Source organism: Astyanax mexicanus, chromosome 8 (genome assembly GCF_023375975.1).
Source record: "Astyanax mexicanus isolate ESR-SI-001 chromosome 8, AstMex3_surface, whole genome shotgun sequence".
NCBI classification, from domain to species: domain Eukaryota; kingdom Metazoa; phylum Chordata; class Actinopteri; order Characiformes; family Acestrorhamphidae; genus Astyanax; species Astyanax mexicanus.
Window position 1 is genome coordinate 10,334,452 of NC_064415.1, and position 25,549 is coordinate 10,360,000.

Below are 25,549 nucleotides of genomic sequence, written 5' to 3' on the forward strand. Positions count from 1 at the left end.
TGACTTTACTTTATACACTACAAGGTGTTTCAGATGTAGGTAGGAGTGTGTAATAGAGTGGAGGACAGTGAGAGATTAAACACAGTCAGATCAATAAACCGAAACAGACACTATGAAAGACACTTTCTATGAATCCAGCTCTCGATTCTTAATTCTTTACTCTAATAAGTCTTATTGTAAACTTAAACATAAGAATCATTATGGTGTCCTTCCTTTCGTTTAGCTTCCTTTGCTTCTATTCAGTGACTCAGCCATTGAGTTTCAGCTGAAGAGCCGAGGACACCTTTTAAATTCTGCTGTAGTTAGTTTACAATATCTTACTTTATCCATTTCCCTGCTGTTTTTATAGTGAGAAGAAAATTAAGAGATTAAACAGAAAGTCCAGTCCTTTACGCCGTCAGTCTTTCTGCTCAAGACTCTGAAATGTGCTAACTTTCCAACATGCACCCACACCGAACTTCCCTGACTCCACTGATCACATGACACTACGGTATTCTCACTCTCCAAGTTACTAATTGGCTCCACCTGCCCTCCCTAGTATATATACCCCTCAGTTTGCTCAGTTCTTTACTGAGTATTGAATCTAGTTTTCTAGATTATGTTTATTTTCAGTTCATTGTTTTTTTTATTATTATTATTACTGACCCTTCTTTTTGTACCTCTGTTTTATCATCTTTTGCCTTGCCCATTCTTTTGCTTACTGCCCTCTTTTTGCCGACCGTTTTGTATTTTTGGACTTCTCTTTTTCCTTTTGTTGTTGGATTTACCATGTATGACCCTGCTTTGCCTGACTACTCTTTTGGTATGTTGTTTACATTTGCTGCCATTCTGTTACTGACCTTGCCTGTCCCTCACAACTCTTGAAGCCCTAGTCTCCTTTGTAATAAACTATGTCAATTTTATCTGCAAATGTCTGAAAAAAAATGTTGGAAAAAGACTCTTGGAAACGTGAGAAAACTGGTACAGGAAGACGTCTGGCTGACCCACATGGCAGCAGCTTTAACCTTTAAATCTTAGTTTCAGCAGTGAATTGAGAAATCAGAGGTCTGTTAGGAGATATAATGGTGTATACAGTATTTAGATTTTTCTTAGAAATTCCTCAAATCAGCTTCAGCTTTCAGTCAGTTTAACCCCTTAAACTTCTAATGCATGGTGTGGAATATAGAGGGGGTATAAACCCCCCAGCATATAGATATAAAGATAAAGATCAGATATGAGGACTTTTAATGGGATTGTTGAGTTTGTATCCAACATCCTGACATCACTAATTCTGAATTGTCACTAAATTGAATGCACTAAAATGCATTCTCACAACAATACTTTCCAATAAAACCTATTAAAAAAGCCCTCCCTCCTAGACATCAGTGTTAATTTTGACAAAAAAAAATAGCATTTAGTTTTAGTCATAATTTAGTCATCTGAAATGTTTTTAGTTTTAGTCTAGTTTTAGTCGACTAAATATCATAAGAATATAGTTGACTAAAATTACAGTCAATTTAGTCGACTAAAATGTAAAGGGTGTAAATGTAAATGCTTTTTCATCAGTTCCCTTTAATTATTAACTATACATTTATAAAAAAAATAAACATTTATTAACCAGTTGTGTAATATTATTAATGTTTGAATGTGAAATATATTTATATATGATTTAATATATTATTATTGTAGGTATGTGACTAAATATTTTGCATTTAAAATGTTGTTCTAGACTTTTGGGTTCAGAGATTCACTTATTTTATTGTTATATTTTTTTTTCTATTCTATTTCTATTCTGTTATAGTTTCTTTCTGACCTGCCAAACATTTTCGTCTCGTTTTTATTCGTTGACGAAAATGTTGGTTAATTTCGTCTCGTTTTTATCTTTTTAGGCTGTTTTTATTAGTTATCGTCTCATTTTCGTCTTAAAAACAATTTTTTCGTCATCTAAATTAACACTGCTGGACAGTAGAGACAGTTATTCCAACAAAAGCAGGAACATTTTTTTTAATACCCTTAATTTCTTAAAAATAAAAAAATGAGCAGGTGTTCCAATACTTTTCTCCATGCTCTGTATATTAAACAGTATAATTTGACTCATTAGTGACTGTAAGCTGCTTTCTGTCCTCGTTTTCTCTGCAGGTACGTCAGTCATGACCGTAACGTCTGAAGATAAGGATGACCCTCGCACTCAGAACGGTCAGCTGCGCTACAAGATCCTCTCTCAGAACCCCGAGAGCCCCAGCTCCAACATGTTCACCATCAACAACCGCACCGGCAGCATCATCACGGTGGCCGCTGGACTGGACCGAGAGGTAAACTCAGGACCGTGTGTTCTCCATTATATCATAATAAAGCTGCTGCTGTTATTATTATTATTATTATTATAAATTTTATTATGTATTACCTTGGAGATGGAGTTCTGTCTGTGGTCATAGAAAACACCTGCACTGTGATTAATGAGTGATGAATAATCTAGATGATTTTATGCACTGTGATAATTGGTGTTAATTGGTGTACATTTAGTTACATGTAGTTTCCATTACTTAATAGCTACCCTTTAGACACATACAGTACAGGCCAAAAGTTTGGACACATCTTCTCTCCTTCAATGCGTTTTCTTTATTTTCATGACTATTTACATTGTAGATTCTCACTGAAGCATCAAAACTATGAATTAACACATGTGGAGTTTTATGTACTTAACAAATTCACAACAGCCACCCTTTGCTCTGATTGCGCCACTTAATAAATGTGCCACTTATTATAGATTTGTTATATTATATAGATAACTATAATTATATAAATTTAACCATATTCTATTACAATATACAATGTTTTGCAATATTAAAATGTGTTTTTCTAGTTTTGAATTACTTTGTTTTCCTTAAATATTCCTGTTCCAATAAAAACCCAAAAATTATTGTCTCAGACATTTAGAATATTATATAAGACCAATGGGCTCCTTGCACTCACGGCTCTGACGCATTTCCGTTTTCAAATAATACGGCTCGGACGTTTCCGGTTGTATTGTTTACATTCGCCTGTATAGGCAAAACGTACATTTTTTACTAGCGAGAGGTCAAAATGAGTATCCAGCGTGAAGTTTTCAAGCCGTTTTAAGCACTGCTGTGTTCCTTTTTGCACGGCGTCGACTAAGTTTTATGGAAGCTTTAGGCTTTCATAGCTTCCCTGCTCAGAGTGATTTAATAAACAGCGGCTAATGAACATCAGTCGGCACCACTTTACCATTTCGCTGTATGAAAGGTCTGTAGCAAACATTTAATACCAGACTACCTGGTTAAACCAAAAACGTCAGAAGCTTGGAGACGACTGGCAAAGCATGCAGTGCCACTGCTTGGAATAATTGGAATATGGAATAATTAACGTGACAGCACCCAGGCTCCACGTGTTTGGGATAGGAGATCAGCTAAAGGTACTTGCCTGAATGATCCACCACCTAGCATTTTTATTATAGTTAGATATTATTATTATTATTATTATTATTATTATTATTATTATTATAGCTGGCATTAGTATTATTATTATTATTATTATTATAGCTATATATTATTATTATCATTATTATAGCTAGCATTATTAATATTATAGCTAGCATTTTTATTATTATAGCTAGCATTTTTATTATTATAGCTAGCATTATTATTATTATAGCTAGATATTATTATTATAGCTGGCATTTTTATTATTATAATTATAGCAAGATATTATTATTATTATTATTATTATTATTATTATTATTATTATTATTATTATTATTATTATTATTATTATTATTATTATTATAGCTGGCATTTTTATTATTATTATAGCTAGATATTATTATCATTATTATTATTATAGCTAGCATTATTATTATTATTATTATAGCTAGCATTTGTATTCTTATTTTTTACTATTATTATAGCTAGCATTATTATTTTTATTATTATTATTATTATTATTATAGCTAGATATTATTTTTACTATTATTATTATTGCTAGATATTATTATTTTTACTACTATTATTATTATTATTATTATTATTATTATTATTATAGCTAGATATTATTTTCATTATTATTATTATTATTATAGCTAGCATTTGTATAATTATTTTTATAATGATCATTATAGTTAGAATTATTATTATTACTAGCATTTTATTAGACTTCCATTTGATAACAGAAGAAACTAACTATCAGTACTGCACCTAGCAAGCTAGTTAGCTATACTAGCTAATGCTGAGCTGTGTGGGCTAACGTAAAATATAAGAAAAAATCTTCGTAGTTGTGTAGGTATGAAGATGCATATAGTTTAAAGCCTTTCTCTAGCTTTCTAGTGGTAGGCTTTACTGGTCTCCTCGACGTTGAGGTTAATTTTTAGAAGCTCTTGTAAACACCAGCTGAAAATACTGCCATAGCGAGTGTATTAGAAAATCCAAACAGGAAACGCTCGAGCAGCACTGATGAGAATGCGGGAGTAGTTGTGCAAAGAGCGCATTGGTACTTTTGGCAGTGTGGGCAGTGTGCCAAGTCCTGCTGGAAAATGAAATCCGCATCTCCATAAAAGTTGTCAGTAGCAGAGGGAAGCATGAAGTGCTTTTTTATCCCAGATCCCAGGGTTAATTATCCCAGATCCCCTTCAGTACAGAGGAAATCCACTGAATATATCAGTGTTAAACACATACAGTATGAGCACATGCTGCAGAGTGGAGGTGTGGAAGGGTGTAATGTAATGGGAATGGTAATGCTGGAGCCGGTATGGTACAGGTTAGCGTGTATCGTGTATCTGCTCCAGCATCACACCTGATTCAGCTTATCAGCTCATTATCAGCCTTCATTAGCTGGATCAGGTGTGCGGGAGCTGGCAGGCGGTGAGCTCTGCACTGCAGTATTCTGTATTGAGTAACACACAGCAGGTCCGCTGGCTGCTCGGCTCTGCGCTGCCTAATGGGCTTTTTAATGACACACTGACTAATGCCTGATAAAACGCTGCTCATGACTTCCCACCTCACACTCCTTCAGCCCAGAGACTCAGCAAACACAGCCTTAACACTGACATTATACATGTTTTTTTTTTTCTTTCACAAAGTGTTTAACAAACTAGAATATGTTTTATATTTGAGATGTTTTATATTTGAGATATTAAAGTTTGCTTGATAATCAGAAAAATGTGATTTTGACAAAAATGCAAAACAACTAAAGAAATCTGTAAGTTGGCAAATACTTTTTCACGGCACTCTATGTGCGCATATGTGATTGGTTTGTGTGTGTGTGAGTGTGTGTGTGTGTGTGTGTGTCCTTGTGAACCGTAATCATTAGCAGTCTGTTTAATTGGGCCGCCGCACAGACGGAAATAAAGCGTAAATAAATAAATAGATGCTAAAATTCTAATAAGGACACCCCGGCCGACCCCGGCTCAATCAATTCCGCCCCGCGGCCCGGCTAATGTATTCGGTCAGCGGCCGCAGGGAGGGAGTCTGATTAGCGATCCGGCGCTCTGGCTCCTCTGCGGCTATTACCGGAGCAGGAGTCAGCGTCCGTCTCGGCGTGAGCGTGTCTCACAGCGCCGTGTCCCCGCCGATATTGACACTGGCCTCGCAGGACATTAATGGAGAATTAAAGATAACCATTATCTCAGCAGCTTCACACTGGAAGTGTGGAGTGGACATGATAGACCCGCTGATCTGGACAATTCAGAGACGGACACGTTCTGTCCTCGTGCTAAAGTTAGATACGCTTACGTTCACACAGCGGGGAGACGTTTCACAGATTTGATCATTTTTTCTCAGTGTGAAAAGAAAGTTCACGCTGAATCTTGGCATGTTCTATTCTGATTTGGGACACTTTACATCTGGTATTAAAATCCAGATATACCTAACTTATATCTAATAATCTAACTCGATAATAAGTGAGTATAAGGGAAAATGAAGGACAGCAGTGAGGAAGGGTTTCAGTGATATGATACTAAGACAACATAAATATTTGAGGTGATTTCTCTGATTATATGGAATAAGAAGTGGAAATTGATAATATGGTGAAAAAGTTACTTGATCCAGCATGTCTAGAGGGTTGAACGCAGGTGCATCATGGGAAATAGAGTCTTTTTCAGGAGAATTAGAGTAGGCAGACAAACAGTGACATGACTTGCATGACTCTACACAGTATTTATTAAACATTTATTAAACAGACAAAATGCATTAGCAGCAGCAGATTCAGATGCAAATAACAGAATGTATTATAAAAAGGGGTAATACAAAGAGTAAGAAAACATACCATGAATGGGTAACAGTCCAGGGTTCAAACACAAACAATCAGTTATGCAGGGCAGAGGAAAAATTAGAGTTGAGGCACAGGGAAAAAGGTCACAAACATAGGCAATCAAGGGCAAGTAAAATAACACATTGGAAAGCAGGATAAACTATACTCAGCGATGAATGTGTGTGCTAAAGGGGTATAAACACAGGTGTTCGCAGGTGAAATCAATATTCTGGTGATTTGCTTTATAGAAGTGCCCTGTGCAGTGTCAGGTGATCGTGTGAGTGTGTGATGTCAGAGTGAGATGTATTCTGGGTATCTCGCCAGGTGAAATCTTTAAAGATTTTGCACAAACCATAAGCAATAGGACATTACCATACATGCATGGACCAGAGCAGAAACCGTAGAGCAGGCAAAAGTGTAAAACAGTTATAAAACCCAGCATCCACAACGAAGGGGCAATCGCAAACAGAGAAACAAAAACAGGGTCAGAAAATGGAGCAGCAAACAGGAAATACATTTCTATGTACAACAGACAAAAGTTGGCAATATTTTGCAAGGACAAAGACATACAGACAAATTTGAGTCAACAGAGGTGATAACAGGTGTAACAGGTGATACTACTCAGTATCCTGGAGATGATGATGATGATGATGAAGAACAGTCCCTGATTGGTGGGATCTGAACTGGTGAGCATGAAGTCAAACTGTGAGGGATTATGGGAAATGTAGTGAAGAGATATAGCTGTGAAACATGGCAATAGCAGTGTGATATGATGATAAAAAGTGACAGAGATCACTTTTTGGGGGGGATTTTCTGTTTCTATTAATTTTAGAAATTGATGTTAAGATATTCAGACTAATTATTTGGCTAAAAATGTTTGAATTATATGAACTCCAGTCAGGTATGACCAGCATGTGACTAATATAAAATAGCATATCCGTCTGAAGCATCGAGAATCCTGAACACACACATATATATAGACACATATTACAGACAGGTGGTGAGCTAATATATATATATATATATATATATATATATATATATATATATATAAACATATACAATATACAAACAGCTCACAGCACATGTTGATCCACATATCACCCAGCCTGCAGTTACTAATGAAAGGGCTGCACCCCGTCCATCAGCTCTCGCTGCTACACTTCACCTTCTCTTATAAAGAAAACAAATGAGATATCGCTCTGCTTGAGTTCTTAAATTGAGAGGAATATTAATAAGGAGCATAAAGGCAGCGAAAATGTCCGTTTGATGTCGACACGCATAATTATTTTATCTCAAACCGCAACGCTGCCACCCTGACGCTGGCATTTCAGAATCAAGCAAACCGAACCAAAAAAGGAAAATTTTAATCAACCGGGAGGAACCGCATCTCAAACATTTCAATTAGTTTGAGGGAGATGGTGCTTCTCAGTGATTAACCTTTTCCAGCACTCGTTTAACCCCTTAAGATCCCAGGCTTATTACCACCTAGGGCTTCATATCCGTACTCTTACATGGAATACAGAGCAAGTTCTGGCTTTATCTGAAGGTTCTAGGATTCATGGAAGGATTCTCAGAAGCCTGGATCTGTAAGTGGCTTCAAGGAAATCAAATAAGCTGTTATGAAGACGATGATGATGATGATGATGATGAAGATGTAGAATGAGCATGTTTTAATCCTCATTCTAGTCCTCAAACAACAGACTGTATTATAAAAAGGGGTAATGCAAAGAGTAGTCAGAACAAGCAGGGTCAATACCAGTAAACAGGGTCATAAGGAGGAATCAGCGATGAATGTGTGTGCTGAAGGGGGATTAAACACAGGTGTTCGCAGGTGAAATCAATATTCTGGTGATTTGCTTCTCTAGAAGTGCCCTGTGCAGTGTCAAGCGATCGTGTGCGTGAAGTCAGACTACGAGGGATTCTGGGAAATGTGGTGATGTAGAGGGATAGCTATGAAACATGACAATAGCAGTGTGAAATGATGATAAAAATGACAAAGCAATAGCGTAATTTTCTGCATAGATAAAATACATACTTTTAAATATACCTTATTCAGTTTTGATTGGTTAATCCAGTAAATACTGTAACTACATTTCATTAACCAGCAAAGTAATTATGAAGTCAACTATTTTAAGTTAGATTGTCGACATATTTTAAGTCGTTTATTTGAAGTTTTGTTTGATTTGTTTTATTTACAGAAAGTTCCTCAGTACACCCTGATCATCCAGGCCACAGATATGGAGGGAAACCCGATGTACGGCCTCTCCAACACAGCCACCGCCGTCATCAGAGTGACCGACGTCAACGACAACCCTCCAGAGTTCACCGCCGATACCGTAAGTACAGCTAACTCACCCACCTTTCATTTAGCATTTAGCATTTTACTGCCAGTTATGGTTTAAATTTATGTTTAGTATTTGTTAATCAATAACTAATTGACTGCGACATGCAGAGAAATGCTGTTAAAAGTATTTTTAAATATATATATTTTATTAATTATATGTAATTTATCATTTTTTTATGATCTAAATGTAATAAAAAGTTATCATTGTTTTGTTTTATGGGAAGGAAAACATGCCTTTGCTGATTTAACTATATTGAATTAGCCAGCAATGCAATTACAGTGCATTTCAATATGAAATTAATACTTTTAAATTTACCTTATCCCGTTTTAATTGATTAATCCAGTAAATCGATACATTTAATTAGCCGGCAAAGTGATTATGTTGTAATCAATTATGGAGCTAACTGTTATAAGTTAGATTGTAATCACACTGTGAACTAATCTATTAACTAACTTGAGTTGAGTTAGACAGCATTGTAATTACAATGTAATTAAATATGAACATGCTTCATCAAAATTGCAATGCACTTAAAATTTTAAGCTATTTCAATCTTAAACTGCATTGAATTATGCAGCATTGCAATTGCAGTGTAATTAAGTATGACAGTATTTTACTTACCGAATTACACTGTACTTATGTTGTTGAGTTGTTGAACATTTTGTAGCTAATCCAAAATACATACCAGAATTGAGTTATCATGCAGTGTATTATTGCATTACATTGTAATTATATTTGAAAATATCTTATTTGCTACATTTTTGATACACTGCAATTACAGTAATGGTTTGTTCATTAAGTAATGGAATAAAACAACCAACAGTGTAATTACAATGTAATTAATTGTGAAAGTATAGTACTCATTAAATGTTGTGGTACCTACATTGTAATCTAGTTTAATAAGTAACTTCACAAATTTATCTGACAGTGTCATTACAATGTAATTAATTGTAAAAAAAAAAAAAAAAGTTGCTTACAGTGTTTAATCCAAGTTTAATCCAAATCTTCTTTATATAGCCAATAATTGCTTTCAAACAAATCAGCATATTTTGCACAACAATATATAATATCTGATTAATCACAACAATATTCGGTGATTAACTGCATTTCTTTTCTGACCTCCTGGATGAGTTGTCCATGCCCTTTTGGAATAATTTCGGTCGGCTGGCCGGCCACTCCTAGGAAGGTTCACCAGTGTTCTGTGTCTTCTCCATTTGTGAATAATAGTGATTCACTGTGGGCTTGGAAATTACTTTGTAACCTTTTTCAGACTGATAGATGATAGATTTTTTTTTTGTTTGAGTTTCTTCAGATTTTTATAGTATTTTTAACTGAAGTCCATTTAAACTTATCACAGCTTTTCACTTCATTTACCCACCATCTCCTAGTCCTCCCATCCTCCCTCCCTCCCTCCCTCCCTCCCTCACTCCATCCCTCCCTCTCCTGCTTTTTTTTTTTTCTCCACCCTGACAGGTAAGATATTAGCAAGCCATTCCGCCCAATATCTAGTTAGTCTGTGATTTCTGTCACTTGTCATAGGAAACGACTGCGCTTTCACACAACGGTGTTTAATGGAATTGGAAAAGTGTGTTTGAAGGACATTTCTCATTATTCCTCCAAAGCTTCGGCGACGGCCCGGCATATTTGAAGACAAATCTAGTCACGCTCGACAGCCTGCTCTTTAGATATTAATGAGGACTTCAAAAACACTACCTCTGAGTTTTGTTTAACCACGGGAGATACAGCGGACCGCTCGCCGCCCCGCCTAACAGCCCCTCGCCGAAATAAACTGCCAGGGCGACTTGGCCTCCATCAATCTCTCTCTCCGAGTGAAACGCAAACCGTGTATTTCCCAAACGTGTCTGATTCGATTACCTCGGAGTGCCTCGCCTACCATAACACGCCGAGGCAACATTTCACCATGATAACATCATCATGCTTAATTATGTAGATGATATTGTCATTCGTACAGCACACGCCACGTGGAGGAAAGTGTGTTATTATGGGCTGGGGGAATCTCAGCAATGCCAGAGTTCATCATCGGTATAAATGTGTCTGGCGGCGGTGTGTGCAGTTCCCGCTACTCTGGCTGGTGGTCTTTCTGGCTTGTCTGGTGCTGTGTGTGAACTGGGTTTTTATGCAGGAATGGGAAAAGTGTAATAAGGGAAAGTGATGCACTGAATTTATTACTATTAACATCAATGTGAAATGAATTATTTCCACAACTATATAAAAGAAAATAATTAGATTTTTTTATATACATGTATATGTTTTTCCCAGAGCTAGGAGCTAGGAGTTGGATTGGAATTCTGTTTAGAAAAAAATAATAATGGTTATTAGGAATAATACATTATAAAAAAAAAAAATAATAATAAGACTGATAATAAAAGATTTTTTTATTTAAATTTTTTATCACAGAGTACAGGTGTACATGTGACTGAAAAACGTACAGTATTTACAACAAGTAAAAGAATAAGAAGAATTAAAGATAACTTTACAATATACACAATACACACAATAACTTACACTATAGACATACTGACAGATGTATTAAGTATATGTATTAAGTAAATAGAAATACATTAAGTAAGATTGAACATATAAATATACAGTGTTATATAGATGTGCAGATATCTAGAGTGTGTGGGTGGAAGTAAGGAAAAAAGTCCAATAGATGACAGAGTATTTACGAGTAAATTATGGACTATATTTATTAAGCCAAGCATATATTGAAGATGTAGTGTGTAACACAACCTTTCACATGTTGAATTAGCACATCAAATGCACTGTGCATTCAGATGCATTTAAATGTAGGAACATTGGTTGCATTTCTGAGTGAAAAAGGAACAGAATATTGTGTTTATTGGTACCAGTGTGCTGAAACGACCATCCCTGCTAAGCCTAATAAATTCATTCTAAAAAGTAGGGTATCGGGTCGCTTTTCGCGGGAGTTCTTCTTCAGGCCACGTCACCCGTCTTTACCTACTTACGTCACACGTACAGCTTCTAAAAGAGGATCTGGTTCAGTTTTACTGAACGTGAGCGGCTGGTGGAGCAATGGAGACTTCAGAAGAGGAAACTCAGAGCTCAGTAGCTCATTCACTTATAGTAAAACCAAAGTGAGTAGCTGAAGTGAAGTTTCTGACAGAGCGCTCTCTCTCTCTCTCTCTCTCTGACTGAACATAACCTGGAATCAGATTAATTCGCTTTCTCTAAAAGGAGACCGCATCACACCCGTCCAGTTTAAAATGATTCTTCCGCATGCTCGGTGCAATTACCCGTTCTCACCAGAGAGGTCTCTAAATCCCAAAACTTACAGACATCAGCTTTAAGAAACAAAGACCGTGAAAAAGGTTATGATGAAACTGGCTCTCATCAGGAATGGTACTAGGGTAGTCAATTCTGGTAAAAATACAAAAAGTTACACGGGCAAGGTTAAGCTAAACACTTACATAAGATATTTCTCTTATATTATTTTTATTTTATTGATATAATCTATTCTGGGTGGCACAGCTGTCTAACTGTTAGTGACTTTTGTTTCTATGATAATATGGAGTGTCTGGCTTCATTTGACTAACATTAAATAATTAATAATTATTAATAATTAATAAGAATGAAATAATTAATGTCTAACATGGGCAAGATTACTCTTTTGTTAAAGTTTTCTCATGGTAGCTTTAATGACTGTGTGAGTGTGTATGAACCCTGTGTGATTGTGCTTTCCACACAGTTCTATGGTGAGGTACCGGAGAACCGAGTGAACGTCATCGTGACCAACCTGACCGTAACGGACAAGGACCAGCCCAACACTCCGGCCTGGAACGCCGTGTACAAGATCACCGGCGGCGACCCGACCGGACGCTTCTCCGTCCCCACCGATCCCACCACTAATGAGGGGCTGGTGACCGTGGTGAAGGTGAGCGGGATTACCCAGACTCCACTGGGAGCCACTTACACAGCTTTCCCTCTGCTCCGGGCTCTGGGCTCCGGGCCCCGGTGACCTGATGATATTTTGGACTGAAGTCCTTGCGGTAGGCATGTGGGGGAGTATTCAGGAGAAGATGAATCAGATTTCTGTTCAGATTAAAGTTCATCATACAGGAGGAATCTGTCCAGAAGCCTGTTGATCTGATCCTCAGGGTCAGGTGATTTGTGTGAGAGTTACTGTAGCTCCAGCGTGCTGTTATATATATCCATATCTACACATGTTAAATATATAACTGTGACCATGACAGAGTCTTACTGGGTTAGTTTTAAACTGAGGGTTTTTGGGTTAGTTTTAGGGCACAAACACAAATATCTTTATTAATGTGAAGCATTCTCACTTTTTCTACACTTAGTTTTGACATTTTTTAGCACTAAACAAAAAAAATCATGGTCTACAAAGTGGACAAAGGTCTGTTTTTTATTTTATGTTTTTTTGCAAGGTGCTTAAACCATTAGAAACATACAGTAATATAAGATTTCATTTTCCAGCAGGACTGTGTGGCACACTTCCACACTGCCAAAAGTATCAATTGGTCTTATATAATGTTCTACTTTTTGGAGAAACTCTTTTTTTTATTTTTATGTTTTTATTGTCTGTAAGCCATAAACATAATACATAATACATTTATATAACATATGAGTTTCTTATTTTCAACTGAATTACTGAAATAAAAGTAACTTTTCAATTATATTGTAATTATTTGAGGTGCACCTGTATTTAATACAATTCAAATCATTTCTGATAAACATCCTACATTATACTGTTTATAGGTAAAGACCTTTATTGTGAAATCAGGTTTTTGAATGCAGATATATGTAGAAAATTATTCCAATATGATTTCAAAATGTAACATATTTTAACATATTAACTGTATAAAAAAAGCCTAACCAGTAAGTCGCAGTGGTACTTTGTGTTTTTTTCTGTTTTTGCAAAAGTCATTTAAATCTAAATATTTAAAATACTCATAAAACAGATATAATTTAATATGCGACAGATGTTATTTCAATTATTTGCAAAAAAAAAAAAAAATTAAAATTTGGGTCAAGCTCATGAATTAAACTGGCACAGTACACCTTCTTGCTTTGTCACATCTTATTGCATGATTTTTTTAAATGTATTTTTTCTGTACCATAAATAAATCACGATTAAAGATTCTCAGCCAACAATATTTTTAAATCTAAAGTAATTAAGCCAAGTTTTGTGGTGGCTTACTGGGCTGTGAGTTGCAAAAGGTGAGGAACAGCTACTGTAGAGTATCTACTGAGAGTGAAGTTAAAATAAAATATCAAATGAATATTTAGATATCATAAAATGAAAAATAATAACAGTTTAAGAACAATATAAAATGTTGTTGTAATGTACTGTATTCAAATATAGTTCAATAAGAAATCACAAGATGATGTCAGTGTTTTTTTTATTAAGCAAGATTATTAAAATCACCCAGCTCTAGTTCTTTTTTTATGTGTACAAAACATAAAAAAAAACATTTATTTATTTATTTATTTTTCAAGCCAAATTTGCATATGTTATCGTTTGATTAACGGCGCCTTTTTCAACAGTCAATCGACTTTGAGACCAGTCGATCGTTCGTGTTGACGGTGGTCGCTGTGAACGAGGTTGCGCTGGAGCGAGGAATCCACCTGCCCCGCCAGTCCACAGCTACCGTCTCCATCCGGGTCATTGACGTCAACGAGAGCCCGTACTTCGACCCCAACCCCAAACTCATCAGACTGGACGAGGGGATGCCGGCCGAGTCTGTGCTGACCACCTACACGGCCCAGGACCCCGACCGCTTCATGCAGCAGAGCATGAGGTAGATCTTCTGTAACCAGCACTGAGCCCCCGATTCACAGAGGGTTCCATAGAAACAACTTTGTATTGGCCATCAACCACAACAGCAGCAGTGTATCAGCCACGCCCAAGTGACCACAGCAACCACCTGGCAAAACCATCACATATACCTATCAACCTCATAGCAATTATCTAGCAACCACATGGTGGTCCATATTCTAAGAACCATGTATTCCCATCAATCAAAATGATAGCTATGTAGTCACTGAATAAAAGTGACCACAGCAACCACCTAGCAAGACCATCACATCCACCTATCAACCTCGAAGCAGTCTTATAGCAGTTGCATAGCAGCCTCATGGTGTTCATTAGAAATGACTGACAACCCTGTATTGCCCATCAGTCAACCACAAGAGCAACAGTAAAGCAACCACCCTCAAGTGATCACAGCAACCACCTAGCAAGACCATCACATTCACCTATCAGCCTCAAAGCAAACATGTAGCAACCACATGGTGGTCCATAGCCTAAGAACCATGTATGCCCATCAATCAATATGATAGCTTTGATGTTGATAGGTTTTTATTAATTGTGGTCACTGAATAAAAATGATCACAGAAACCACCTAGCAAGACCATCACATCCACCTATTAACCTCAAAGCAGTCACCTAGCAATCGTATAGCAACAACCTGGTGTTCCATAGAAACTGCCTAACAACCCTGTATTGCCCATCAACCAACCACAACAGCAACAGCACGGCAGCCACGTCCAAATGACCACAGCAACCACCTAGCAAGACCATCACAATCAACTAGCAAATGCATAGCAACCACCTATAAAGACCATCACAATCATCTAGCAAATACTTAGCATTTGCATAGCAATTATGCTGTATATCATAGCAACCACCTAGCAAGACCATCACATCACATCCACCTATCAACCTCACAGCAATCATTTATCAAATGCATAGCAACCACATGGTGGTCCATAAAAAAACTGCCTAACAGCAATGTATAGCCAATCAATCAACCACAACAGCAACAGCATGGCAGCCACATCCAAGTGACCACAGCAACCACCTAGCAAGACCATTACAATCAACTTACAAATGCATTGCAACCACCTATAAAGACCACCACAACGACCTATTAACACCCTAGCAATGATCCAACAAATATGTAGCAGTTGCATAGCATTCATGTGGTATAGCATAGCAACCACCTAGCAAAAAATTAAAAGTTTATCTTAGTAAATCTTAGTGACCCAAACAATCACATAAAAACAACCAGCAACTGCCCAGACGTCAAAATTGTTGTTGGATATTAGGTGCTGCTGCTTGTTAGCTTCATTAGCCTCGTAGCTTCACTACAAATGAATAAAGGAAGCATATATTCGCTCATCATCTGCTGTTAAAGTGATTTAGTGGTAGAGCTTCAGTAAAGTCCAGCTCAGTCCAGCTTCAGCAAGGTCATGTAGAGTGAGGTGTGAGTTCGGGTTGGGGAACACAGTTTAATGTGACTTTCTACAGTAGTGTAGTAAAGTGTGTGTGTGTGTGTGTGTGTGTGTGTGTGAAGTGTCCTCTGGTAAACAGCAGGATAAATAATTTCCCTCAGCTCAGAAACGGTTGGATTCAGTGACAGCTTGAACGTCCTTCTGCAGTAACAGCAGCAGTAAAAGTCTCTCTCTCTCTCTCTTTATCTCTCTCTCTCTTTCTCCACAGATACTCTAAACTCTCAGACCCGGCCGACTGGCTGAGGATCGACCCAAACAACGGGCGCATCACCACCATCGCCGTTCTGGACCGAGAGTCCCCATATGTTCAGAATAACATGTACAACGCCACCTTCCTCGCCACTGATAACGGTGAGTTTACGATAAAAAAATACCAGTTTACTTTCCACAGTCTTTATTTGTTTTAGAAATTGGCCAGTTTTAACATAAAATGTTTATAGTATAGTAGAGTATAGTTTAGTACAGTATAGTATAACTTCTAGTGGATACTGAATACTTGATAAAAAAGTTTAAATATAAATATATAAATAGTAGATATTATACTGTATATGTTATAGTGGACACTAAATAATCCATAGTGGATTCTAAATAATTAATATTGGATACTGAATAATATAGATGTTACAGAATGCATACTAGAATACAAAGAGTAATTCCTATGGAATATGGAATTCCTAATAAAAATATGAAATACATTCTAGTAGGTACTGAAACATTCTTAGTATTTCTAAATACTTAGGAATTCTAAATACTTCATAGTGGATACTAAACAATTTATATTGGACACTGAAAAAATTCATACTAGGTAAAGAAAAATTCATAATGGTTACTTAATAATAATTCATAGTGCATGCTGTTTATTTCCTAATGGATACTAATTACTTGGATACGGTGGATACTGAATAATCCGTAGTGGATACTGAATAATCCATAGTGGATACTGAATAATCCATAGCGGATACTGAATAATCCATAGCGGATACTGAATAATCCATAGTGGATACTGAATAATCCATAGCGGATACTGAATAATCCATAGTGGATACTGAATAATCCATAGTGGATACTGAATAATCCATAGCGGATACTGAATAATCCATAGCGGATACTGAATAATCCATAGTGGATACTGAATAATCCATAGCGGATACTGAATAATCCATAGTGGATACTGAATAATCCATAGCGGATACTGAATAATCCATAGCGGATACTGAATAATCCATAGCGGATACTGAATAATCCATAGCGGATACTGAATAATCCATAGCGGATACTGAATAATCCATAGTGGATACTGAATAATCCATAGCGGATACTGAATAATCCATAGTGGATACTGAATAATTCATAGTGGATACTGAATAATTCATAGTGGATACTGAATAATTCATAGTATTTACTGAATAATGTATGGTAAATTCTGAGTAATTCATAATGGATACTTTAATTTATAATAGGTACTGAAAAATCCATAATGGATATTAAATACTTCATAGTAGTTACTAAATAATCCATTGTGGATACGGAATAATTTATAGTAATTACTGAATAATATATAGTGAATACTGAGTAATTCATAATGGATATTTTAATTTATAATAGGTACTGAAAAATCCATAATGGATACTGAATAATCCATGTGGATACTGAATATGTTATAGTGGATACTGAATAATTTATAGTAATTACTGAATAATGTATGGTAAATACTGAGTAATCCACAATGGATACTTTAATTTATATTGCACACGGAACAATTCATATTAGGCACTAAAAATCATAATGGATACTAAATACTTTATAGTACTTGCTGAATGATCTATAGTGGATACTGAATAATTCATAGAGTATACTGAATAATATCTAATCTCATTCATAATACTGAATGATTCATAGTGAATTCTTTATAAATCCATAGATACGGAATACATCACTCAAAAAAAACATAGAAAATTCATAAAGTTAATGAATAACATATATTTGAAATAAATTATAAAACAATACAACAAAACCCTCTTTCCTCTTCTTATATTCACACTCTTATACGCACAGGAAGCTGTGTGTAGAGCACAGGGTCAGCCAGGCTGTGTTAAATGACCACCGAGCCACGGCTACTGAAACCGTTATAGCAACAATAAATCCATTTTCTTTTTCTTTTCTGAGTTATAGAAGATCTCCTCAGAGCAAGGTTGTCTATACCGGTGACAATATAATACTTTACTATATAAAACTTACCTTCACTTTAGATCCTTCTGCAGGAATGTGGGACTGTGAAGTGTTTTAACTCCAGTGACTTGTTGAATGCTGGCCTTGCACTTTTAAAAGTAGTGTAATATGGGCTTCTAACTGTAACTGAGCGAGCGCGAGGCTTGTGGGGGAGGTTGCGGTGTGTCGGAGAGAGAGAGAGAGCGGATACCTGGCGGAGGTGTGCGTTTGCATGCAGGTGAAATGTTTAGCCTTGCTGAAATCCTGATGAAAAATAAGGGCAATGTTTTAGAGCTGCTATGCATGCTTCCTGAAACAGATGAAAACAGACAGCATGGCTCTCTGACAGCCACCTTATCAGCCGGCTCACAGTGGAAGGTGTGGGTGTGTAGCTACATTTAGCCTCACCAGAACCAAGGTAAAAGCACTGGCAGCAGCCCTGCGGATTTCTTCACTTTTAAATTAGCTCCAAAAAAAAAGGACATTACGCACATTTTCTCCACTGTTTCATTACACTCAACTATAGCAGCCAAGTTAAACATGGAATTATCCACTCCATTGTTGTTTTAAACTGTTTAGATACCTAGACATGTTGAGGATTAGTTCACTTTTTTCCACTTTGTATTTAATTAAATCCCCCCCAAAAAAGGGATGTTATGCTGTAAGGCTTTTCCAGTTTTCCCAATGTTTTATTATTTTAGACGACAGACAGCCAAGTAAAACGCTGAATCAGCCGTTGAGTTCCATGTAAGTTTGAGGGGTTAGGCACTTAGAAATATTGTTGTACAGAGATTTAGTCACTTTTATTAGTGACTAAAAAAAAAGAATGTTAAGCACTAACGTATTTTCAAACCTTGTAAAAACCTTGTAAAAAAAAAGTTGAATTATAATAAACTAAAAACACACAAGTTAAATATAAAATTAACCATTATGTTGCTGTTTTAAGTGGTTAAATTTAGGCACTTACACATTTTGAAATTTTAAACAAAAGTCAGAAGCTGTAACAAGGTTTTATTATACTAGACTACAAAGAAAGTGTTTGCTGTTGTTTAAATAGTTGGGAAAGGATGTTAAGAACTGTAACTGTAGGTTTCCAAATTCATCATTTTGTTATATTAAACTACAAACAGCCAATTAAAAGATATAGTTTACCATTATTTTGTTGTTAAAAAAATGGTTTTAGCTCACGTTTTAAATAAATCCAAAAAATTATATTAAGAACTGTAACGTTTCCAGATGTTTAAATTTGGAAATATAACTGTTTTTTTATTATTATTATTTTAGACATGAAATGGACCATTATTTAGTTTTTTGTATTTTTGCTTAAGTCTAAAAAAGAATAAGTTAACAGCTGTAACAGATTATCAAGACATCCACTGTTTTATTATATTAGAATACACAAACCAAATTAAGCATTAAAACAATAAATAGTTGTATTGTTGTTTTAAATGGTTAAGGCACTGTTTACCTTTTAAATTAAGCTCAAAAAAGGAGGTTAAGTGCTATGACAGATTTCCAAAGCCAATGCAATTTTATTATAATATACTACAAATCATGTATACCATGTAAAACATGAAATTAACCATTATTTTGTTGATTTAAGTGGCAATTAGTAATAATTCTAGTTGAATAAGTGTCTTTATACACTGACATATTAAAGGTTTATAGGACAGCAGAATGTAAATCTTGGAGTGGAAGTAGACTTGGAACTGCCCACACCTGTGCAAGTTGTGAGGTGTTATCGTGTGAGTGAGGTTCCTGACATTTGTCATGCTGTGTACAGTATCAGTACTTCTTCAGTATCTACTGTATCTAATTAGATGGGTTATGAAAAACTTTAAAAATGTTGTTAGAAACATTAGAAACTTTATAAAACACTGAGGAGGAAATATTTTCTGGAGCTTCTGTCCACGAATCTCATGCAGCATGCGGCACTGTGCTGGTTAGCACTGTTAGCTCATTAGCTCCAGACAGCCTTAGTTAACTGTTACTCGTCCCACACCAAAAGCCTCCCGTTTCCCAGGGCTATTATAGAATAATAAAACACTTTTTAAACGTATTCCTCTGCGTCCCGCTAAATAACTGTGCCAGAAAATGTTCTTTTCCTCTTAACAGCAGAGCAATCACTTAATATTTATGCCTACAGCCACACATTCATCTCAGCCAGAGCTGTTTCCCTGCAGTTAACCCCTTAAAACCCAGCCTGATTTATGAGATGTTTTTTTTTTTTGTAACACTACTAACATTCAGTACATGCTAATTATTCAGTATCTACTAATCTACAATCAGTAAGTACTTAGTATTTATTACCTACTCACAGTCACAGGACCTACAGTAATAGTAATTTAGTACATACTAATTATTGAAGTATATACATTACATTACATTACATTACATTTGGCAGACGCTTTTGTCCAAAGCGACTTACAATATTGAAGTGCAAATAATAGAAGAGGTTAAGTACAAAAATAATAGAAGTTAAAAATAAAGCATCTATAGATAGGGCCTTAAGGAGGTCAGAGGGAAATAATGGGATAGAGGAGTAGAGAAGAGGAAGAAGGAGATGAGGTTAGAAGTAGTTAGTTAGTTAGAGGTGTTAGGAGAGTAAGTGCTCTTTGAAGAGCTCTGTCTTCAGGAGTTTATTAAAGATAGCGAGAGATTCTCCTGATCTGGTAGTAGAAGGTAGTTAGTTAGAGGTGTTAGGAGAGTAAGTGCTCTTTGAAGAGCTCTGTCTTTAGGAGTTTCTTAAAGATAGCGAGAGATTCTCCTGATCTTGTAGTGGAAGGTAGTTTGTTCCACCATTGGGTACTCTGTATGAGAACAGTCTGGATTGCTTTGTGTGAATGTTTGTTTGGTAAAGCGAGGCGACGTTCATTGGAGGAGCGCAGCGGCCGGGAGGTAGCGTAAGCCTTCAGGAGTGATCAGTGCAGGTAGGAAGGAGCCTGTACTGTCATCACCTTGTAGGCGATTGTAAGCACTTTGTATTTGATGCGAGCAGCAACCGGTAGCCAGTGGAGCTATAGAAATAGGTAGAAGTAATTGAGTATCTGTATAATACCTACTAATTACTGTGTATCAACATATCTCTTAGTACCTACTTATTATTATTTTGTTTCCCTTAAATATTAAGTATGTAATACTTTTGAATTACTCAGTACATGCTAATTATGTGTGATACATACTAACTATTTGGAACCTACTTATTGTTTTTTTTTACTAATAATTCAGTAATACATATTATGTAGATACAAATTTAGTGACTACTTTTTATTCAGCATCTGTACCTATTCACTTGGACCATACTTGTATTTAGCATCTACTACTTATTCAGCAAATATAAATATATATATATACATTTATTACTAATTATTCAATACCTGATCTTTTACAAATTACTAATTATTCAGTTCCAGTTAAAAATGATTGGTAGTAATCATTCAACACTTAATACCAATGTTATAAACGAGTAATAATTATTTAGTACCTATTCGTTTAGTACATATAAATTACTCAGCACCTACAAAATGTTCTATAGGTAGTAATTATCTAGTACATTCTAATTCAGTAAATATTAACTTTCTAAAACTAGTAACTAATTACTCTTTATTAAAGCTGATGTCCGTTACTTTTGGGATTTAGGGCCCTCTCTGGTAAGAACGGGTAATTGCACCGAGCATGTGGAAGAATCATTTTAAACTGGGCGGGTGTGATGCAGTCTCCTTTCAGAGTCAATGAATCTGATTCCAGATTATGTTCACTCAGAGACTTCAGTGCTTCATTTCTTTGTTTTTACTATGAGTAATTGAGCTACTGAGCTCTTGAGTTTTCCCTTCTGAAGTCCCCAATGCTCCACCAGCCGCTCGCATTCAGTAAAACTGAGCTGGATCCTCTTGTAGAGGCTGTACATGTGGCGTAAGTACGTAAAGACGCGTGACATGGCCAGAGGAACTCCAATGAAAAGCGACCAAACATCTTAGTTTTTAGAAAGAATATTATTATTATATTATTAGGCTTAGCAGGAATGGTAGTTCCAGCACACTGGTATCATTAGGCACAATATTTTATCCCTTTATCCACTCAGAAATGCTTCTGGTTTCAGTTTAGAAACAAAATAATACGGACTGCCACTTTAAATAAATATGGATTATATAGTGACTACTTATTATTTGGTATTTATTAATTATTCAGTATCTCCTGTGAAACTATTATGTAACTTGTATAGTGTGACGTATGTGTCTACCCACTCACTTTTAGAGTTTTAATTGTAATGAATTACATGTGTGTAATAGAGAATGCACTATTTAAAATTCAGTATCTTATCTCAGTCTCATCTTTAGACCCTCTTTACTGTAACTACTCACACATTTCAGAGCAGTGCTGTGTAGATGTGCTGCTGAAGGCTGCAGGAGTAAATGATAAAGCAGCAGTATGAAGAGTGCGGCTGGGCCGGACACTCTGAGACAGTGCTTGGAGCCGGTTTCCTGCCGGTTATGATAAAACCTCTCACAGTAAAGAGATTTGCGGTCAGCGGCGGCGCGCTGTTGGCCGAGACTGGCGGGTTTGAGTCAAGCCTGAATAGCGAAAGCCTCTTTGGCCGGCAGAGGCGGCTGTGTGTGTGTGTGTGTGTGTGTGTGTGTGTGCCAGCCAGCAGTCTTTAGTATTCAGCACCTATCACAGCCACTCGGGAAGATACACACTGTATGTTTACAGAGAGCGGCCTGACGATGCCCAGTCTAATGTGGGAAGTGCTGGATGATAGTTATGCAGTGTGGCAGCTGCTGGCGGCTCCACAGCGGCGAGAGAGAGAGACAGAGAGAGAGAGAGAGAGACTGTGTGTGTGAGAGAGAAAGAGAGAGAAAAGGAGAGAGAATGAGTGAGAGAATATGAAAGAGAGAATAAAAAAATTAGAAAGAAAAAGAGAGAATGAGAGAAAAAATGAGAGAGAGTGACAGAGAGAGGATGGGATAGAATAAGAATGAGAGAGAGAGAGAATAAAAGTGAATGTAAGAGAGAAAATAAAAGAGAGAATGAGACAGAGAAAGATGTAAGAGAGGGAGAATAAAAGAGAAAATGCAAGAGAGAGAGAGAGAGAAAATGAGAGAGAATGCGGGAAAGAGAGAGAATGAGAAAGAGAATGTGATAGAGAGAATGAGATGGAGAGAGAAAGAGAGAGGATCAGAGTATGAGAGAGCGAGACAATGAGAGAAAAAGAGAGTTAGAGAGAGAGAATACAAAAGAAAAAATGAGAGAGAGAATGAGAAAGACAGAGTAAAAGAGGGAGTGAGAGAGAGAGAGAGAGAGAATGAGAAAGAGAATGTGATAGAGAGAATGAGATGGAGAGAGAAAGAGAGAACACAAAAGTGAGAATGAGAAAGAGAATGTGATAGAGAGAATGAGATGGAGAGAGAAAGAGAGAGAATCAGAGTTTAAGAGAGCGAGACAATGAGAGAAAAAGCGAGTTAGAGAGAGAGAGAGTACAAAAGAAAGAATGAGAGAGAGAGAGAGAATGAGAAAGACAGAGTAAAAGAGGGAGTGAGAGAGAGAGAAAGAGAGAATATTAAAGAGAGATAATGAATAAGTTTGGTATTAAATAATAGCGTGACCATTAAGAAAGAGCAGCAGCTCTCATTTATGAATCATTTGATTGTACGCGTAGTTTTGGTTGCACAGCTGTTTCTCTGGCTGTGTGTCTTCAGGCCATTTCCCAACGCTGTTTGTTTTTAGCTTATAAACAACCAAAAAATACTTTATCCACTGAAGTATTTGAACACCTGCATTCAGTGTTTCTTCTGAAATGAATGGTATTCGATTCAATTGGCAGTTATTTGTTTTCTTGTTTGCACATCTGGGTCAGCAATCAGAGCCAAATGTAAATATTTGGGAATATTTGGACATTTTGCAAACAACAACTACCAGATTTACATTGTGTAAAATAGTTTGAATGGAGATACTAGCATTTTTGGTTAATATATGCACATATAATAAGAAATAATAATTATACAAGTGTATATAATTGATAGAAATATATAATACCATATAAATATTAAGAAGAAAAATAAGAGCCAAAATTTCAAAGCCAAAATATTCATCATAGTCATAGTAGGTCAAAGATGTACACCCCCTGCAGTCTGTGTTAATGTGTGTTAATGAGTGTGTTAATGATGGTGTTTATTTGTGTGTGTGTGTGTGCAGGTGTCCCGCCGGCCAGTGGAACAGGTACTCTGCAGATCCTGCTGCGGGACATTAATGATAACGCCCCGCTGGTGTTCCCCGAGGAGGTGGAGATGTGTGAGAAACCAGAACCCAACGGCATCAACATCACCGCCCTGGACGAAGACCTGAACCCCAACGCCGGACCCTTCGCCTTCGAACTGCCCTACCGGCCCCTTGACGTCAGGAGGAACTGGACCCTCACGCGCCTGAACGGTCAGAGAACATAATACACCTCTACACACTCAGATGGATGGATGGATGGGTGGGTGGATGGATAAATGGGTTAACTGAAAAATTTATGGATGGTTTTATTTATTGACTGATTGATGGATGTTATAGAAGAACCACTTTTGGTTCCATAAAGACAGATGGATGTAATATATGATTGGGTAGCTTTGTTGATGGATGGATGGATGGGTGGATGGATGGATGAATTTAAGTAGATTGATAGATAAATGCATAAATGGATGGATGGATGGATGGATAAATGCATAAATAGATGATGGATAGTTTAATGGTAGGAATAATGTAAGGAAGTATGGATTTATAGATAAATACATAAATAGATGGATGGATGGATGGATGGATGGATGGATGGATGGATGGATGGATGGGTAGATGGATGGATGGATGGATGGATGGGTGGATGGATGGATGGATGGATAAATTGATGTATGGATGGATTGATAGATAATTATTGAATAGGCAGACTGATGGAGAAATGGATGTATGGATTAATAAATTAATATATGGGTGATAGCTTAATGGCAGATTTAATGGGTGGAGGTAGGGATTGATAGATAATGCATAAATAGAAGAATGGATGGATGGATGGTAAATTGTTCAGTCAATTGATTAATAAATGAATGATAAATGAATGTATGGATGAATAAATTAATAGATGGATGATAGCTTATTAGCAGGATTAATGAATGGAGGTATGTATATATAGATAAATGCATAAATAGATGCATACATAGAAGAATGGATGGATGGATGGATGGATGGATGGATAGATGAATGGATAAATGTATAAATTGATGTGTGGGAGGATGGATGGATGGATGGATTAATAGACCGTTCATTGAATTGATGAATGGATGGATACATTGGTGGATAGACAGACTGATGGAGAAAAATTTTGTATGGATTAATAAATGAATAGATGGATGGATAAGTTTATGGTAGGACTTATGTATGGAGGTATGGATGGATAGATAAATGCATATGTATGGATGGATGGATGG

The 25,549-nt window shown here is 36.4% G+C and overlaps 1 protein-coding gene across 1 annotated transcript in view; it reads left to right on the top strand.

The window, feature by feature from the left end:
• Positions 1-25,549, top strand: part of LOC103027885 (cadherin-2) — a 230,153-nt gene that overhangs the window by 178,178 nt on the left and 26,426 nt on the right. Inside the window, exons 7-12 of the mRNA XM_049482738.1 lie at positions 2,119-2,291; positions 8,442-8,579; positions 12,316-12,501; positions 14,133-14,386; positions 16,090-16,232; positions 24,282-24,515. Coding sequence (XP_049338695.1) covers positions 2,119-2,291; positions 8,442-8,579; positions 12,316-12,501; positions 14,133-14,386; positions 16,090-16,232; positions 24,282-24,515 — 1,128 coding nt within the window. The remainder of the gene's footprint in view (positions 1-2,118; positions 2,292-8,441; positions 8,580-12,315; positions 12,502-14,132; positions 14,387-16,089; positions 16,233-24,281; positions 24,516-25,549) is intronic.